The sequence below is a fragment of the Crocodylus siamensis genome, chromosome 6 (assembly GCF_052110815.1).
Source record: "Crocodylus siamensis isolate JL-2025a chromosome 6, ASM5211081v1, whole genome shotgun sequence".
NCBI classification, from domain to species: domain Eukaryota; kingdom Metazoa; phylum Chordata; order Crocodylia; family Crocodylidae; genus Crocodylus; species Crocodylus siamensis.
In genome coordinates, this window is record NC_143400.1 from 8,060,113 (window position 1) to 8,079,686 (window position 19,574).

The window sequence follows — 19,574 nt, forward strand, 5'->3', positions numbered from 1 at the left end:
CAGGTGGAAGACACAGGAGGAAGGAGGGGGAACTTCAGCTTTGTGTCCCAAAGGACTGGGGGCTCCTGCCTTCAGCGCTGGGATGCTCCTAACATCTGTGGATCTCTGAGTCATTTTGCTGTTTATCCCAGCTGATGATCTGCTTTTGCCACGACAAAGGCAGCACCTCCATCCCGACCGAGCAGGGCTGTCTCCTTGGGGAGACCACCCTGCACCTCGTTACTGTTGATGGACCTGACCTGTCCCACTTCAAGCTGTGAGAAGGAGCACCATAGGGTGAGGGGGCCAGAGACAATGGAAGGTACTGCCCAAGGTACTGGGCAAACCTGAGCAGGCACGGGTTGGAGGGAATGATAGCAGGTGTGAGGAAGAACCAGCTGGGGCTGATGTTGGGGCATGTCCAGGGCATTTGGGAGCTGGCCCACCTTGCACCAGGGGATCAAAGTGATTTAGGGCCTGGTCTGTCAGCCCCTGGCTATGACCATAGTCCTGGAGGGAGCCCAGGTGCCTGGTCTAGCACTGGGGGAAGAGTAAGGTTCATGGAACCAGAGTAGAAAAGGAATTGGGGTAACCCAGCCGACCTGTTTTTGGCCTCCTGAGAAGCCCCTCACCCCGGATGTCACGGAGGTACCTGGCCCAGGGGTCCGGATGCCTCTGGAGAGACCCAGCCTGTGGATATGGCCATGGTCAGTGTTGCAGGGCTCTCTACAACACCTTGCACTCATGGACCAGAGGGCTCCTCTCTTCTCCCAGACTCCTGCAGCCAGCGCTCCCCGTCCTACCCCGTGCAGTGGGTACGGCTGCAGCCCGACCTCTGCAGCCAACACCAGCCCACATCCCAGAAGAGCTGCATGTTCCTGCTGAAATAAATTAGCAGGTAAGCACCAGCAGTGGGCAGAGCAGGCAGCTGCCAGCACCTCCCGCCCCCATCCGGCAGTGGGGTCACAGCCCTTCCTGGGTTACGCCAGCGGCAGGTTGACCCTGGAGGTACCCGGGTCCGGCCCCACCACCTGCCCGCCCGCCTCCTTGCTGCAGCCTGAGCTGAGTGGGGCTGGATCTGCTCATTTGCCTGGCTCATGGGACTCCAGGTGCTAGGGATTTCAAGGCAAAGCCAATACTCTGGAGTAGGACAGTCACATCCACCAGGAAGTACTGATCCCACAACACAGCCCAGCCCACAGCGGGGGTCTGGTGCACCTCGTGGGTCAGGGGCTCCGCTGACCATGAGCCCCCCGGCCCTGGACACTGGCTACAAAGGATTCTGGGAAGCCGCCGGCACGATGGAGGCTCTGATACCAGTGGGGGGGTGTTGAAACCAAGAGGCTTTATTGAAAGGCAAGTGCAAGGCAAGCACTGCGGAGCCCGGAAGGAGCTCGCGCCCCCGCTGCAGGTCTGGGGCTGAGAACCAGGCAGGGCCTTGTCCTGCCCAGTCCTGGCCATGAGGCAGGCAGTGTCCAGACTGCACTAGATCACTGGAGTGAGCCTAGGATTGGTCAGTTCCCCCCACCCCCCTCTGTGACCCCCCACCAGGACCCCTAAAAAGGTCCCCTTGACCAATCCAGGACCCCCCTCCCCCCCAGCATCAAAGCAGCCAATCGGGTGAAGCTGGACAGCACAGGGAGGAAAGGATTGGCTGGGGAAGGGGAGTCTGGATTTCCCTCCAGCTTGTGAGCAGGCCCCAAACTGGTGAGGCCACCAGGGATCGAGTGGATCACCCCAGATCCTGGCTGGATCCTGGCTCTGGTGCCTGGCGCCTGCTTTTAGCCCTGATCCCAGCACGGCAGGGCCCCAGGGAGCGGGCTGATCCAGGGGTTTGGCTCTGGCAGGCGGGCAAGGGTTGCGTCTCCTGGCAAGCTGTGGCAGGCGGGCAGGCAGGGCAGGCTCAGTCCGAGGAACTGCTGGAGGACGAGGAGGAGCGCTGCGGGGAGGAAGAACCTGGGTGTGAGGCTCATGGGCGGGAAGGCCAGGCCCCACCGTGCCCTGGGCGCTCCCACAGGCCTGCAAAGGGGCAGGGGGGAGAAACCCCTGGGGGCAGCCAGGCTGAGACCCCTCCAACTCAGCTCATGAGACACCCCACCGCCCGGCTGGGCTGGACCCAGCGTTTAGGAAGGGGCGCTCCCCCACCCCGGGTTGTCCCCAGGACCCCCCGCCCCCTCACCTTCCCATGCAGCTTGTGCGGCTTGTGCCCCTTGTGCGCCTTCTTCATCTTCTTCTTCATCTTCTTTGCCGCTTTCTTATCCAGCACGTGGGCCCCGGGCACCAGGGGGGCGACAACGCCCATCCCCACTGGCACCCCGGGTCCCATCGGGGGGTAAGGGCCCCCGGGGTAGGGGGGAGGCACCGGCTGGCCTGGCAGGTAGGGGGGCTGGCCAGGCCCAGGGGGCATGGGGTAGGAGCCGGGGGGTACTGGGCCTGGGGGGTAGGTGGGATTTGGCCCCAGGGGGTGAGCTGGGATGGCCCCAGGGGGGTAGGCGGGGTTCGGCCCCGGGGGGTAGGCGGGGCCCGCTCCGGGGGGGTAGGCGGGGCCCGATCCGGGGGGGTAGGCGGCTCCGGGCTGGCCTGCAAGGGAAGCAGAGCTGCAGTGAGCGGGGAAGGGGCGATCGGGATCGGGGCCCCGGCCCCGGCCCGCTCCCACCTGCGCTGGGGTCCCACATGGCCGGAGCACAGCGCCCGCCGCCGCCGCCGCCGCCGGGACAGGGAGCGGCCTCCCCCCGCAGGCCCCGCCCCCGGGGTGTTAAAGGGGCAGGAGCCGCCGGCCCCGCTCCGGCAGCGCCGCCCAGTGGTTAGAGCGGCTCCCGGGGGGTCCCCGCGGAGGGCAGGCTTCAGTTGGGGCGGGGGGGAGCTCCGCCCCAGGGAGGAGCCGCTGCCGCCTGCCTCAGTTTCCCTCGGGGGCCCTGGCAGTTTCCCCTGCCAGGCCTGGGGGGAGCGGGGCCAACACCAGGCCCTGCCCAGCTCAGCTGAGCACCGGTGAATTCATTGCTCCCGGCAGCACTGGGGCCACCGGGTCTCTGCAGGTGCCCACTCGGGGGGCCTCCAGCCCGGGGCTGGGGGGTCTCAGCCCTTTATTCAAGCCGGGGCACTCGCTGGGTGACTCGATCGCAAGCTTTTATTAACGAAGGCGCGTCGCAGATGAAACCCGGAGCCTTCAGCTGGCCCCAGTCCTCAAGGTGGCAAGGATGAGCAGTGAAAAGGGAACTGGAAATGAGGAACCGTCTTCGGCCTTGCACCCGGGCGCCCCGCCGGCTCAGGGCCCCCCTAAGGGTGGCTCCGGCCCCAGGCGCTGCAGGCGCTGGTGGGCGCACTTGGCCGTAAGCCGGGCCTCGGGGTCGGGGTCCCAGCAGTCCTCCAGCAGCTCCTGCAGGCAGCCGGGGACCTGGCAGGGGAGAGGGGGGCATCAGGGGCCTCCCTGGGTTTCAACCTTGCAATGGGGGGGTGCAGCCCCTGTACCCGCCCTTGTTCTCCTTACCCCTCTGGTGCCCATCCAGGCCTGGGGGATGGCTGGCCTCCGCTGCTGCTCCACCACCAGCCTCCGCAACGCCATGGGGCTGGGGCTGCTGCCCAGCTCTGCCTCATAGGCCAGCTGAAACTCAGGGACGCTGCAGCCTGGCGGGAGGGCACAGCCAAGGGAAGGAGCCGATTCTCCCGCCAACCCCACCCTGGGCACTGAACGTGCCCCCTGAGATCTGCTAATGTCACAGTCCACTCCATTATGGCTATGCCCCAGGTGCCCGAAGAAGGGGGGGCATGATGACCCCCAGGCTGGGCAATGCCCCCTGCCCCCAACTCAGGGCACTCAGGGGCTCCCATCTGGCCCCTGCTCCCCCTGCCCTGTACTCCCCCCACTGGTCCTGACTGCACCCCCCAGGCTGGGGGAGCAAGGGGTGAGTGTGGGTGCTGTTCCTCTGGTGCCTCAGTTTCCCCTGGTGCCTGCCCCCACCTGCCTCAGTTTCCCCGGTGTCCCCAGTTTCCTCTGGGGCCTGTACCCGGGTGCAAGTTGGAGGCTTGAACCCAGGGCCCTCACCTGGGAAGAGCGCAGGGCAGCGCGTGAGGATCTCCCATAGCACCAGGGCAAACGCGTAGATGTCGGCCTGCTTCAGCGCGCAGCCCCAGCGCCGCAGGTCCAGGCTCTCGTCCAGGATCTCGGGGGCCATGTATCGCTGTGTCCCCAGCTGCCGAAGCACGTGCACATGAGCGCACGTGCACTGGGCTCTCATGAGCACATACACTTGTAAGCGCAGGGACGTGCGCATGTAAGTGTCTGGGCATGGCAGGCTCTCGTGAGCTCACGCACATGCAGGCTGTCATGCACACGCAGGTTCTCATGAGCACATGTGCATGGGAATGCACACACACATGCGCCAGGCTCTCGTGAGCACATGCACATGTAAGTGCATGGACATGTCAGGCTCTCGTGAACACATGCCCATCCCAGGCACTTGTGAGCACATGCACAAGTGAGCACATGCACACACGAGTACACACAGTCATGAGCACACACACACACACAAGCCACATGCTCACGAATACACACCCACACGTCTCAGCCACTTACCCGTGCACATGCCCAGCCCCATACACATGGTATCCCCACATTTGGACATGGCTGGATGAGGGCTGCACACACTAGTGCCAGCCTGGCACACCCCAGCAACAAGGCTTACACGCACCAGAGGTCACTTCTGGTGCACCCTGGGGTCAGGACTCACATGCAGCTCTACCCCAGCTGTGAGGCACATGCCTGGGCTGAGATTTGCACCCACTGGTGCCCATGTTTACAGCTCTGGATCATGGCTTGCACATGCTAGTGCTATGGGCTTGCACATGGGCTCTTCCCTGCCCCGCCCCCTGGCCCCTCTGCCAGCCCCAGTACCTTCCTGATGGCGGTGGGGGAGCGACCCCTGGGCCACGCCTCGGGGCTGGTGGGCAGCACCACAGCCAGCCCAAAGTCAGTGATGGTGCAGGCCCCGTCGTCCCGCACCAGCACATTCTGGCTGCTCAGGTCCCGGTGGGCCACGCTTGGCTTGTACAACCCTGGGGCGTGCGGGGGAAGAGGGGAGGGGTGGTGAGTGGTGTGCCAGAAGTCTCCCGCCCAGGGGAAGGCGAGCATGGCAGAGACCCCCCAGCTCAGCTCAAGCCTGGGCCTCCCTCAGCCAAACTCGGTGTGTAGGGGCTGGGCGGGCAGGTGGAGGGGGTCTCACCATCATGCCACAGCTCATCATGGAGGAAGGCCAGGCCGCAGGCCAGCGACAGCGCCAGGCGCAGGGTGCCCTCCCAGGGGCTGGCATGCTGACTCAGGAAGTACCGCAGGGAGCCCTGCAGATGGACAGGGATGGATGGACCCCTCTTGCTCCCGGCCCCCCGGGGCTGGCAGGGCCTGGGACCCCCCTCTGTCACTTCCCCTCTGCCCACCCACCCTGTCTGCCCCATAACAAGCTCTCAGATCCGACAGAGCCCCCCACCGAGACACCCCTGCTCCCCCCACCTTCCCTGTGCTGAAGGGGGAACCCAGCGTCAAAGCCCATGCTCTAACCCCTGCCTCCGCTCCCAGCCTAGATGGGATGAGAACCCAGGTGTCCTGGATCCAAGCCTCCTGCTCTGGCCACATGGCCCTGTCCCCTCCAAGCCAGGCAGAGAACCCAGGTGTCCTGGCTCCCAGGTGCCTAGAGGCCTCCAGCCCCCTGCTATGCAGCCTGGCCCCCCACACCTGCTGACCCCCGCCTCCCGCCCCTGCAACCCCAGCCTTGCCCCCAACCCCCTGTACTGAGCTCTCACCTGCACAATGGACGGATGGATGTATGGGGACAGACCCAGGACCCCAACCCCAGGCCCCAAGACCTGCCCCCCTACTCCAACCCCCCATACAACCCAAATACCAGCTTTGAGGCTGTGACTCACTTGGGCATAGAGCGGCATGACCAGCAGCCCCCCTCGCCTGCTGGGCCCGTCCCCCCGCCTGGCCTCGAGGAGCTGGACCAGGTTCTCATGGTTCATGAGAGGCCGGCTCAGGACACCCCACTCAGCCGCGAAGTGCTGGGCACTGGCGGCAGGGAAGGCCTTGATCACCACGGGCACCCCCCGCAGGGAGCCGCGCCACACCACCGAGAAGCGCCCGGTCTGCAGTACCTGCGGGCACAGACCCCCTGTTTAATCCAGGGCACTGCTGGGGGAAAGCTTGCAGCACTAGGGGTCAGGCTAGGGCACTGCTTAGGGGAAGCTCCCAGCACCGGACCCAAGCCAGGACACTGCTGGGGGAGGGGAAAGCTCGCAGCACTAGGGGCCAGGACCCTGCACTGCTGTGGGGGAAGCTCCCAGAGCCACGGGGTGTAGGTCAGGGAACTGCTATGGGGAAGCTCACAGTGCTGGGGGCCAGTCCAGGACACTGCTGGGTGGAAGCTTGCAGCATTAGGAGCCAAACCGGAGCACTGCTGGGGGGGAAACTTGCAGCATTAGGGGCCAGGCTGGGGCATTGCTGTGACGAAGCTCACCATGCCAGAGGTGTAGGCCAGGGCACTGCTGTGAGGAAGCTCACAGAACTGGGGCCAGGCTGGGGCAGTGCTGGCCTATAAACCTGCTTCCCCTCCATCCCGCTGGTGCCAGGGGAGGGGGGGACACATGCCCGGGTCAGCCCCAGGTGGCAACCCACCCCAGCCCAGACCTGCAGGAAGTGAAGCGCCGGCAGCTCCCGGCTGGGGGGGTCCCTGGGGAGGGCAAGGCTGGGGCTCGGGACCCCCTTGGCGTGCTTCCCCCGGGCCCGGCAGCTCAGCAGTGTGGAGCAGACCTTCACCCGCCGCAGCCCTGAGGGGAGACACAGGTCACTGGGATCCCCAGCACCCTGGGGCCAGGGCCAGAGGGCCACAGCACCCCAGCCAGGGTTGCAACAACTGCCCCGTGCCCCCGTGGCCCCCCGCCCAGTGCCCATAGCAGCATGGTGCCTCCTCCAGCCCCAGCAACCAGGGCAGGGCTGGCACCCCACTTGCTGGGGCGGGGTGTACCTAGGAGGGCCAGGCAGCCCAGGAAGAGCAGGACGACACCCGCGATCCACAGGGGCCCGGAGGGAGCGGAGGCTGAGGATGCTGCGGGAGGCAGGGAGAGGGGTGCAGAGAGGCACAGCCCCCAGCAGCCATGGCCCCTGTGGCATAAGCATGGATCCCCGAGCCGTGGCTGCCCCCACCCCCTGCCGACACCTCCCCCCCTGCTTGCAGACAGAGCAGCTTGAGTAGGGACGGGCAGGGGCTGGGAGCCAGGACATCTGGGTTCTCATGCAGAGTCTTAGGAGGCAGCTGGTGGGGCCTGGACTCCAGCGGAGAGAAGGCAGAGGGGCAGAGGGGCAGGGGTGTCTCAGGGTGGGAGCCAGAGGTAGAAAGGGATTTTGTGCCTGGGAGGCAGGCAAGGTGGGGGGGGGGGAGAATTAACACCCCCTGGGCTGGCCCAGGCTGCAAGCCTCCAGGGCTACCCCCTTGGGGGACAGACATCATCCCTTGGGGTCCAGCTGGACCAGGTGAAAGCTTCCCTGGAAATAAGCCAGGTGTCTGGCCCCCAGCCTGCAAGAACTGGGAAGAGAACCCAAGTGTCCGGCCGGACCCCCCAGGGCCCCATGGCAGGGGGCTCCATGGGCCAGGCGGGGCTGTGTGAGCACCATGGCCCTGGCTCCTGCGGGTTTATCAGGCTGGCTCAGCCCCCTCTGCCTGGCGCCCGCCCCAAGGTCTCGGCAGCTGGGCCCAGAGCTCAGATGCAGACTCCCCCGTGGGGCAGGCGGGGGCTGCACCTGCGAGGAGGCTGCACCATCCCGGCAGGGCAGAGGGGCCTGCTGGGAGGGTTGTGGGGTGCATGAAGGTGAAGGGTGGGGGGTTGGCAGGGCCTGGAGGCCCCCCCCAGACAACTAAACCCAAGCCAGCCCCCTCTCTTGCACCTCTGCATCCCTGCCCAGAGCCTCCTGTGACCCCAGCCAGCCCCGGCCCCCTAAACAGAGCTCATCTTTATGTGGGACCCCTGCCCCACCCCCCCTCAGTGCCAGCTCTGCCAGGATCTGGACCAGGCCCCTTGGGTGCCCCTTGGGGGGGGGGAGGAGCAGCCTGAGGTGAGAATGGGAGACCCCCCAGATCTCTATAGTAAGTGGGACCCAGACCCAGGCCCACTGTGGGGGCTGGGGGGTGGGGGTGCAGGCTGCTCTCATGACCCCAGGGGTAACCCTGCCCCCCAGCCCTGGTCCAGGGGACCTTCACAGGCCCCTGTGCACAGAGGATCCTCCAGCTCTGCCCTGGGGTGGGGGGGGTACGTACCCCGTGGTGTGGCCCCCAGGGTGCTGATGTTGGCGTTGCAGAGATCGGCACGGCAGAGGCAGCGCAGTACATTGGCGCGAGGGCTGGGCACACAGGCCACCGCCTCGCAGCCGTCCCGGTCGCTGCTCCAGCAACCTGCCCCAGACACACCGACGGACCAAGGCGTCAAGGCACCCCCACCCCCGAACACAACTCTGCTCCCCCTAGACTCCCCCACCTCCTTCCGAGACACCGTGGTTCTCATACCCTGACTGCCTGGTGCCCACAAGTGCCTCCTCTTGGGCACGGGGGTCTGGTAGAGTTGGGGTGGGGGTGCTGCCACCCCACAGCACCCAGCTGGAGCAACCCCCACTTCCCAGGGCACTGTGCACGAGTTCCTACAGCCAGGTCAGGGATGAACCCAGGAGTCTGGGCTCCCTGCTCCTCCACTAGACCCACAGGACCCTGCTCCTTTCCCAGGAGGGAGTCCTTGACCACTGCTCCCCTCCCACAGATGGGCAGAAACCCAGGCATCCCGGCTCCTGGCCCCTCTGCTCTGCCCCACAAGGCAGACCCCGCTCTCCTCTCCATGGTGGAATTTAGAGCTCCGGCATGGGGTCTTGCCACCACCCAGACCATGCTGGACCCCGGTGTCTGGGTGCCTCACCTTGCATGAGGATGTGGCTCTGGTTCCAGAGACCGAAGCAGCATTCGCTGTTAAGGCACTGCACGGCGCCAGGCTTAGTGCCCCTCAGCGTGCGGCCCTGGTGCCGCAGGCTGCCCCGCACACTGGGGTGCTCGTAGAAGATGCAGCTCCTACCCAAGACGCCTGCGGAGACACGAGGCTGGGCTGGGTCCTGGGTGGAGAGACCCCCCAAGTGCCGTCTGCCCTGGTCCGTACCCGCCAAGCCCAGGCTCAGCCCACCCCGTAGGCTCGTGGCCCCGGAGCCCATGGTGGCCCCGGCCCGTGCTCCGTCTCCTGGCACCTAGAGCATGCGTGCGCGTGCGTGTGTGAGCCCACCCTGGGCTGCCTGCTGGCCCTCCCTGGGGGCCGGCACAGGTGGGAAGGACTTGGCCGGCTGCATGCGGGGGCCGGGGCTGGGATGCTGTCAACAGCCAGAGGCTGGAAGAGAAACAGGCAATGGGACAGGCGGGGTACCGCACCCTGGGCCACCTGGTTCCAGCTAAGATGCAACCCCACTCCATGTGCTCCCCAGCTCCAGTGGCTTCTGGATTAGAGTGCTGTGTCTGTGGGGCAGGCAGCTCCCCAAAGCCTGGCTATCCCCAGCTGGGCCCTCAGTGCCATTAGGAGTCTGGCCTCCCCCACAGCCGCAGCAGGATCTGCCTCCCCTCAGCCTGGGCTCATACGCAGCCGTTGATTTGCTCCATCCCAGAAGCAGCTGCATTCTCCCCCACACCAGACACACATTTCAGGGGGAGCTGGGCCTGGCTCTATGTAGGGACCCCCCAGCATTTTACCCGCTCATCTCTGGACCCTTCCCTGAGCCCCTACAGATCTGTCAGCCGCAAGGTCTTGGAGAGCCCGAGCTGGCCCCAAAATTAAGAGTTTGGCTCCAAAATCCTGTGATTTTAGACCACCACCACATCCTGCCCGATACGTTTATGTATACATGTGTATAGATTGCCCGGCTCCAGCTCCCACCTGATGTGGAAGAGCCCAGCCTCCCCCTCAAAGCCCAGGTGGCAGCTAGCTGCCTGCAGGTCCCCCCAGGTTACTGCCCGTCAGCTCCCGATCCTGAGATCCCTTCTGCTGTTAGTCGCAGGCTGGGGCAGACCCTCAGTGAAGGATTTTCTCCAGGTCGTGCAAGTTGCTGGGGTCTGCAAAGCTCCCAGCCCTTGGAAAGGGAGGCAGGTTCTCCAAGCACACAAGGCTCTTTGGTGACTAAGGTCAGGGGAGCAAATCTCCAAGAGACCCCAAGTGATTTAGAACCTGCCTGGCTTTGGGACTCTGACACTGAAGTCAATTCTCCACCACGTGCCTGTTTTTTCTGCTCTAACATGACAGCGAGGACCCAGTCTCTTTTGTAAGGGGCTTTGGGACTGGCCACAGAACAGTGCAATGTCAGAGCTAAGGGTATCAGGACAAGGACAGCAGGCATGGGACATGTACCGGCAGATGGGATTCTGCAGCCAGGACCTCTGGAGAGAGATAGGAGAGACATGTACCTTTGCCTGTCCTCACCTGCACTTAGAGGCAGCACATGAACTCCTTGGAAAACATATCCCACAGGCCCCTAATGTAACTTTGCTTTCCCCTATTCTGACAGCACAGTAAAACAAGGCTGGAGCAGGGCTGCATTTATGGCAGCAACCCGAGAAAAGAAACAGGTGCCAGAGACAACCAGAGGCAAGGACTTGGCTTTGAGCACCCACCTACAAGCAATGAAACAGTCTTAAGTACGACACTGGGCATGCTGGATTTGAATACAACTCCATAGACACTGGTTTATTACCTTTAAAAAAAAAAAAAATTGTCATCCATTTACAAAGGAGCCAAACTACATTTAATATCTAATCTTTGTACAAAAAAAATAGCACTTTTAAAATGTGTTTCAGACATCATTACATCGGCAACTGGATTAAAAAAAGCACAGAGACATCATTACAAGATAAAAGGGTCTTTACATGGATACAGAGGATTATTGCCAGTGTTACAGAAGGTTGCGCGCGGTGGCGATGGGCACCCGGCCCCGAAAACCCCGCCCCGAGGGAAAGCACGGTAAGCGGCAGGAGGCACTGGTGAAGTGTCTCCATGGCTCCTCGAGGGCCCCACGGCAAGGTCCTTCCCTCTCGCCTCCACTTTGTAATGCATAGAAGTAGTGGACACGTGCCTTTTCCCCAGTGGGTGGTGGGAACAAGGGGTAATGGGATTCTGGGAAGATTAAAGCTAGGCCATTCCCAACCATCTATGGCGTCGAAAATTGCTTCGAAAACGAGATGTTCCCGGGACGAGGCCGATTGGCAAAAGGGGACTCCTGTCTGAACATGGCTTTGCTGCGTGGAGCCCCTGTATAAAAAAAGGCACATTTGATCCCGCAGGCACCTGCGGGATAGGGACTATACAGTGCTCCCACAGCCCCGGCCTAGGGTCCCCCAGGCAGCGGCCGGCTGGTGTGTGCTTGAAGGAACAGTGCAATTTAAGGGGAGCAAGACCCTGGCGGCAAAGGGAGGGCAGGGGAACTGGGGTTCACCTACCAGGTTGGAAACCACCGCATCGCTGCCCAGACAGCTCCAGGCCAAACCAGGCTTTTTACTGTGGATACGAGGCAAGGGTCCCCAGGCCTGGTATGGATGGGAACCGGTGCCTTGGATCTTTACCACGGTGGGATGTGGCCGCCTCGCACCTGCTGCAAGCCCAAGGCGGCTGCAGCTGTGCCAATGCCAACAGAACTAGCCAGCTAATACAGTGATGCTAGCAAGAGCTGAGGGAACTAAGCCAGGAGGCGGAAGAAGCCCGGTGCTATCTTCAGCCACGAGAAATCGGTGCTGGCAAAGAGGTCCCCACGGAAAGGATCTCTGCACCTTCAAGCCACTAGAGCCTTTGGTGGCCCAGGCGAGCCCCGCCCCTCTGCCCTGCTCCCACTCCTTGGAGGCTGGGCTACATACGGGTAGCTCAGCTCTGCATATTAGCTGGCCCTGGCATGGACCAGGCTAGCTCTCAATATCTCTCTCCTGGTAGCTGAGGCCGTGTCCTGCTTTTGGCTGGAAGCTGCTGCCCTGAAGCTAGCGAAAGCAAACCCTGGACCGCAGGCCAGACAGATCAGGAGGCTGCTGCTTTGCATGGCACAGGCGCTGCTGCTGGGAGCAAGAAAAGTCTGCAAGGCCCTTCCTGCTGGGTTTGTTTCCATAGGAAAATTAACATTTTGGCAAACTGCAACAGCAGTTCTGGTGCCCCAATGGGCAGAGCCCCCCTCCTCTAGGGCACAGACTCCAGTGCTTGCGTTTCTGGGATGCCACGAGACCCCGTGGGTTCCAAACAACCTCTCCCTCTCAGGCCTTGCTCGAGAAATGCACAATACTGTCCACTCCTTCCTCATCAGATCCCCCAGCCCTGCAAGGGAAAAATTTGGCACCTAAATCCTGTCATGTCCTTTCCAGACACATCAGGCTTCTGCACTGACAAGCTGGGGTGAGACAGCTGCTAGGACGGATGGACGAGGGGCAGGACAACATGCTCTCGCTAGGGACATGGGCTCTCCCAGATGGCACATACTGGGCAACAGTGCTGAATGCCAGCCACACACCATATTGTAACCTGCAAGGATCTCAGAGCGCTCCAAATCCCCCTGGATACATCAAGGCAAGTGACAGGGAGGAGACGGTAGTGCTCTCTCAAGGAGCTGCCTGAGACATAGGAGCTGACCTACCCCAGTGGGGCAGGGAGACTGAACAGTGTTGAAATACTGCTTCCTATCGAACCCGCGAACTTCCCAGGTGGGCGAGAGGCGGAAAGTCCCGACGCACGGGCAGGGGTCTGCGTCTGGGATTCATAGTGCTTCACAGATTGGTACAAAAATACAAATGCTTAACGTTTCCTCTATAAAAATATACAAATGCAAAAAGAGAGAGAGAGAGAGAGAGAGAGAGCGCGAGCGAGCAGAAAGATGTCAGCCAGAAAAATGTACAGCAGGAGTTCTCCCTCCCTCCCTGCAGCTAGGTAAAAAACACTAGGTAAAACATGTTGACACTTCACAGTTTGGCTGGGCTGGGCTGTGCCCACGGCCAGCACCTGCCGACTGCAGCCCACAGAGCAGGAGGTAAATGGATCGACAAGGCATTAAGATCCCGCAGCAGAAACGGGTGGAAAGGGAGAGGGCAGGGTGAGGGCTGCAGAACAGCCTTGCACTGGTAGTTAAACCCCCCCACCCTGCAAATGCACAAGACAGCAGGGCTAATGCTGGAGCCCGCACGGCCCTCAGGGCTAATGCTGGAGCCCGCACGGCCCTCAGCGATCCCTTCTGGCCTTCTGTTCGGAGCCCAGCTAATACCTAGTGGCCAGGATGTACTATAACTCTCACCCCAGCCTGCCTCAGGGATCTGGATCATATCCAAGAGGGGAGCAGAGCTGGACCTCAGAGGAAAGGGCACCGTAGTGGAAAGGGAGACAAGCTGCCCCTCTGCAGCACCAGAATTATGGGGGGAAGAGACAGAACGCAGCAGGGAACTCTGATCATCTCGTCCTCTCCACAGTACTTGCTCGAATCTCTTTGCCTCAAACCAACACAACTCAGCGCAAGGAGCCTGGCCAGCCGGACCATGCCAAATCCCAGAACCATTCTGGGCCCAGTCACTCCCGAGCAGGGCACTGTTCACTCCTGCTGATGGGATACTCCAGCTTCTCCCCACATCCTTGGCCAAAAAGGCTTTACGCCCCATCTCCCCCCATTTTCCAAGCAACAGAAGATGAGAAGCAGCCTGTTGCATTTGGCTAAAGCATCTCTCAGCATCTGTGCCCTGGGGCTGGGTTCTCATCCAGTCAGTTCAGGATTCTCTGGATCTGGTCAAGGATTGCTAGTGAGAGTTAAGATCCTGCATTATTCTTCCTGAGCCTGCTAGAGAAATAAGACGGGGTAACTTTCCTCTGCATGGGAAGCTGATATGTCAAGTCTCCCCGTTTTCCTTAGGTAGAACAGGCCAAACACAAATGCTCATGTGAACCACATGTCAGCATCACATTCCTTTTTCACTAGGAAGAGCCAACATGGTCACCAGTTCTGAGTTAGGGTCTTAGCAAATTTGTTTCATCTAATGCTGTTCGGAGATCTCCCAACCAATCTGTTTTTGCCCCTGCAAGTCCGTACCATGCGCACACAAACCAAAAGCCTTCTGTGGAGTTTTCCCAGCAGAGAGAGTCCTGGGCGGGCAATTTCCTAGAGTCCAACCAGTTCTACCCACGTGCTGAAAAGTCAGTGAGAACAGTGGGACCGGGACATGAAAACACACTGATTCCACTGTATGGATTTGCACTTCCACCTGCAATCTGCTTCTTTCTTCCTCAATCCAAGAGGCCAAATGCTGCCCTGCACAAGCAAACCTGGATTTGGTTTTAATATGCTGTGATACATATTATAAAATTTGCTATAAGCCACAGCCCCACCCCACAAAGGGATTTTGTTTTCAAACTTTTCCAACAGAACTTGCAATATAAATCTTTGTGGATATTATACAGACACCCAGACAAGGGTATTTATCCTATGGCAGAGTAGCTGCAATGCTATCTAACACTGACTCCAAGATTCCTATGATTCCCTGGCATAAGGGCAAATTGAAATCAAAGCACCTGCCTGCACTAAAACGATCAGCACGACAGGGGGCCGGAATACACAGCCATATCTACACTTATTTCTTTTTTATGAAAAAAAATAACACGCCAGAACATCGCTTGTCGTAATTAAATAAAGTTCACTCTACTCCCCAAGGAGTCTGCTGTCTCCTCTCTCCATTGACTGCCTCTAAAGACGATCCACTAAAGAAATCATGAAACACTAAAGGCCACGGGAGAACCACAGAGACGCAGCTGTGTTAGACACGGTAGAGCCCTAGATGCCTCAGGGCAAGGGAGGCCGGGTGATATATGCTACTGCCGGGATCCTTTATCATCTCCTTCCTGCACCAGGGGATCTCTATTTGCAGGGACAACTTGCTCTTTTTCAACAGGGCTCCACAAAGGCTGCAGGGGAAAAGGGAGGATTGTTTTATTGTGGCTACAACAGGAAGACAAGGGTGGGGAGGAAAAGAGTAGGATGTGGTCGCCCAGTGCTGCTTAGGACTAAAAATGCCCCCACAAACCCACCCAGCTAGTTTAAGAGGACTCTGCCCCAAGAAAAGGTCAAGGAAAAGGCGAGGACCTGGGGGTAAATGTCTCTACTTCTAATTGCCAAAAAACCTGTGTCCAGGAGTTAAAGGGGGAAGCCTTTGAGCTCAAAGCCATGTAGTATTGGGGGAAATACCCTGCAAGGCGTCACACTGGTGCCACCTAATGAAGCTGCATGGCTCCTACTAACCACAGTGTGCTCAGAGGCCTTGTCTATGCCCATCTGACTGATCCAGCCTATGGTCTGCCCATTCCACCAGCTCTCTGAGCTGCCCTGCTTCTCAGATGCACCCTGGCCTACAGCTCAGGGATGAGAACAGACACACAGTTCCTTCCCTCCCGCCCCAGGGGGACAGAGTGCTACCTGGCAGTTTTTCTCTCCGGCGCATCATCCACACGCTTGTGGCTTTCAGCCACTTCAAAACCTGAGGTGAAAATGACCCGGGTCCCTCCGACTGGCCCTGGAAGTGCTGTCGCTCATGTTTGGTTTTTAAGACCATGGACTGCTGAAAAAAACAAACCTGACCCAAACATTTCATGTCCCTCTACCTCCTTCCCTGTTTCTACCCATCCCCAAAATGTGAACATGCTACGGGTCCCAGCCCCTCCTATGGTAAATAGCTCAAGTGAACCCGCACAATGACAACAAACAACTCCCCCTCCCCTTACAATCCATTTAACATGTACACATATGAAAAAGCACGGATTAAAATAAGGTGGGAAGAAGAGGGGGACAATTTAAAATTAAAAAATAATCACGGAGGAAGGCAAAGGGTGACTGTTTTACAAACTCACCCAATAATTAAAATAAACCGAGGGGAGAAAACAACAAAAAGAGGGAGAAACCCAACCCATAGAGCCTAAAAGCAAAGCATATGGAACGGCTAAATGGTTTCCGGTTACAATGTAAAATGTAATTCAGCGTCTGAACAGCAGCTTGGGTGCTGCAATGTACAGCACCTTAGGGCGTTGTCTGTTCAAAGATAAGGCATCCAAAAAAGAGAGACCAAAGGAGTTTGGTCGCAGCAATTTCTCTCCTCTTGCCAATGGACATTTTATATTTTATATATTTATATATAATAATAATAATAATAATAATATAGAATCTGATTTTTTTTTGTTTTTTCTTGCTAAAAAGTTATTTCGATGATCATATACATTTAACCAAGGCATGATGGTGGCGCGGGGGACTGACGGCAGGGAACAGAGGGAGGCTGTTTATGGGGTAGGGGCTGGGAGGGGGAAATAAGTTGAGTCAAGATCTCCGGCCTCCCCACATAGTCCTGGGCAGAGGTCTGCCAGGCTCTGGGGGCTGGAGTGCAGGGAGCGCTCCTGGCAGAGGGGAGCTGGGTTTGAGTGCTGGAAGGCACTGCTCCCCCACCCACTCGGCACACCTGGCAGGACAGATTGATCTGCTTCCTCTCCGCGCGCCTCTTGGACCCACGCTCGCTTGAACCCCTGGGTGCGTGCACCGCACCCAGCATGCCGTCCATGCGGGCCTCAGAAGCCATTGCCGCTGATGTTGATGGACTGGAGGTCTCCCACCTGCATAATGCCACCGCCAGCAAGGCGGGCGATACCCTCAGGGCAGATGGCTTCCATGGCCACCATGTTGGTGGCGATGAGGGCAGACTGAGCGGCCCCACTGCTGCCCTCCGAGGAGGCTGCCGTGTCCATGGGGACGCTCATGGCCACATTTCCGGCCGGGCCGCCCTTCTTGTTCTGGTGTGTCTTGATGTGTTTGGACAGGTGGTCGCTTCTCATGAAACGCTTGGGGCACTCAGGGCAAGCAAACTTCTTCTCACCTGGAGGAAGACACAAGAGGCAGGTGGATCAGCTGGGCCAGCAGGGGCTCACTCAAAGCCCCTGAAGGAAAGCCACGTCCTCCCCACTTCCCCGGGTGAGAAGCACCTGGGCTGGGTGGCATAACAGCAAGGGGTGCAGCCCAGAATGGCCTTTCAGGCCTGTCGCAATGCTGAATCCCACTCGCACGAGCCTGGAGGCCCATGGGTTTTCCAACCTTCCTGTTCTTTGTCACAGCCCATGGCCCTCTGGCTGCTGCTTCTAGCACAGGACTTTGAAGATCCTCGGCAAACAGGCTCTCACTATGCTGGGTTCTAGTCTGTGACAAATGCCTTCACGGGATCCAGCAGGAAGGATTTACCTACCCCATAGCCTGAATCTGTTATGTGGAAATGCCCAAACCCTCTCCCCCAAAACACAGTGGGACCGGATGCTGCTCTGTAATACATAGACAGAAGCTTTGCCCCAACAAAACCCCAGATACTCCTCGGCAGGGCTCTGCAGAAAACTCATCCCATTTGTATGTTAGGAAGAGCAGGATCAGGCTCTGGCTCAGTTCTTTGGGTAATTCTACGACATGTGCTCAGATCCGCTCCTGTTAACTGCCCTGCCAAAGTCTGCTCCTTTCATAAGGGCAGCTAAGGAGCAGAGACTACCTCAGCTGAAAAGCCTGGGGAGGACTTGCTGGGTGCTGTTGCAATGGAGCCAGCAAGTAGCAGCTTCGTACAGCAGGTGGTGCTAACTACCCGCAGCCCCCAGTCCAGAGCTGAGCAGCAGGTGAGGAAGCACAGGGATCTGGCCAGTGGGAGGACCCTGGAAACCGTCACAACCAGCTGGAGTGTCACCTGGCCGGTCCTGCCCCAAGCCTACCTGTGTGCGTGCGCTTGTGCCTTTGGAGCTCGTCTGAGCGCGTGAAGCGCTTGCCGCAGAACATCCAGCCGCACACAAAGGGGCGCTCGCCTGTGTGCCAGCGCAGGTGTGCCCGCAGGTGCGAGGTCTTGCCATATACCTTGCCGCAGCCTGGCATGTGGCAGATGTGCTGCTTCTTTTTGCCTGGATCCCCAGAGGCTCTGAAAGAACCAAAGGGACAATGAAAGTGTTACACAGAAGAGCCCATCTGCTCTGGAGATAGGGCAGAGAACAGCCTCTCAGTAAGGAGCAACACAGGCTTACCGAGGTGACAGATCCCAGCTCAGAGGGTCAAGAGCTGCCTCCTGACCAGCTTCTAGGCAACAGGCCTGCTTGGCAGGGCAGTCTAATGGGGAGAGGTACTAGGATCCCTCCATCCTGTTCATGGCTCTGCACACACGTTAGCAAGTTCAGTGAGCCTGAGCTCACTCACATGCAAGACAAAGGAGGCCCCTCTGCCCTCCCTGGAGTCAGGAATCCAGGAGGCATGCAGAAGCTGCCATGCATGATTACGTGGTAAAGCAGCTTCCAGCCCTTTGACAGGCAAAGGTTATAGGGTCCAACAGGCAGTGCGTACTGAAAAGCCCCCCTAACCCAATCCAGGTGGGACCTTGGACCAGGAAGGTGAGGGTACTAGAGGGATTGGATTGGCCGGGATTCAACCACGAGCCGAGGCAGCTGGTCACCGCACACAAACTATCATGGCTGGCAGGTGGACCTGTCCCAGCACCCAGGGACCTGTCCCAGCACCCAGGGATTACGACACAGATGGGCAGAGGTTTCTCCCCACCTCCCTGTTGTAAAGTGGCTGGAGCAGGTCTGGGGTGGCCCTGTCTTGCTCTAACCATTTCCTCTGCCCCGGGCTCCCTTTCCCAGGGAGACCCCTGCATTCAGATCCAGGCTCGCTCCAGCTGTGTATTTAATGAGCCGCTCTCCCAGCAGCAAGCCATGTCTGTGCACCTGACTGCTCTCAGCAACAAAACCGCCCCAATCTGTAACCCCATGCCCATAAACTCAGGTATTCTCTGTCTAGCAGTGATAACAGCCCCTCATTACTCATGGGTGAAAGCAGCTGCTTGATATCTTCCCTTTATGAACGCAGCCTGGTGGGCACTGGAGGACAACAGTGCTAGCTCCAATTGACACAGAGTATGGGGAGACCTAGCATGAGCTCCCCACCCCCAGCCCAGCTAACGCTACCCAGCCTAACATGCATCCAGATCTTAGTTCCTTCTACCCTATGTCAGGTCCACAGGGCACTGACCCAGGCAGGCCAAATAAGCTGTTCCAGCAAACCATGGGCACATGACCCTCAATCACTGTTACTCCCCTGTCTGGCCTCCTGGGAGAATGATGCAAAGTTAGTTATGGCAAGACAAAGCATCCTGCTTCCCTAGGAGCCTGACCTAGATTTGGTTTGGTTACAGAAGGAAAAGGCTCCAACCTTCCTCTGCTCTCCGTGCCACTGAGCCCTGGCAGCACTGTACCCGCCTCCTTATTGCCGCTGGCAAATCCTACCTCCCTTCGCTGTCTTTGCAGTATGGACAAGTGCAGGCTTCTCGCCGCACTCTCCGGCTTTGCTGAGGCTGCGGGTCTGGACTTGTCTCCCCTTCTTCCACAGCGGCGCCATCATCTGCCAGCCCATCACCACCTGCCCCGTGGAGGCCCAGCTGAGCAGCATGGTCACCTGGAGGGAAAGAAGACTCCATTACTACTGGAATCTGCAAGGAAATCAATCAGGAAAGGAATGTGAATGCATGCTCTAATTG

At 59.5% G+C, this 19,574-nt stretch overlaps 2 protein-coding genes across 5 annotated transcripts in view; both read right to left on the reverse strand.

The window, feature by feature from the left end:
* Positions 1–1,780: 1,780 nt before the first annotated feature.
* Positions 1,781–9,211, reverse strand: AMHR2 (anti-Mullerian hormone receptor type 2). The gene is made up of 14 exons (XM_090051643.1): positions 9,160–9,211; positions 8,926–9,087; positions 8,223–8,414; positions 6,993–7,073; positions 6,656–6,795; positions 5,896–6,123; positions 5,199–5,313; positions 4,871–5,031; positions 4,022–4,169; positions 3,467–3,603; positions 3,252–3,373; positions 2,636–2,781; positions 2,159–2,559; positions 1,781–1,918 (listed from the first exon to the last, which is right to left on the reverse strand). Exons 1-14 carry the CDS (start codon positions 9,209–9,211, stop codon positions 1,883–1,885), a joined length of 2,121 nt encoding a protein of 706 aa, XP_089907769.1. The 3' UTR covers positions 1,781–1,882.
* Positions 9,212–10,760: 1,549 nt separating this feature from the next.
* The window catches only part of SP1 (Sp1 transcription factor), a 29,604-nt gene continuing 20,790 nt past the window's right edge, over positions 10,761–19,574 (reverse strand). For all 4 annotated transcript variants that reach the window (XM_090052072.1, XM_090052071.1, XM_090052069.1 and 1 more), the window contains exons 4-6: positions 19,324–19,492; positions 17,767–17,966; positions 10,761–16,898 (exon numbers count right to left, since the gene is read on the reverse strand). In XM_090052072.1, coding sequence (XP_089908198.1) covers positions 16,594–16,898; positions 17,767–17,966; positions 19,324–19,492 — 674 coding nt within the window. In that variant the 3' untranslated portion in view covers positions 10,761–16,593. The remainder of the gene's footprint in view (positions 16,899–17,766; positions 17,967–19,323; positions 19,493–19,574) is intronic.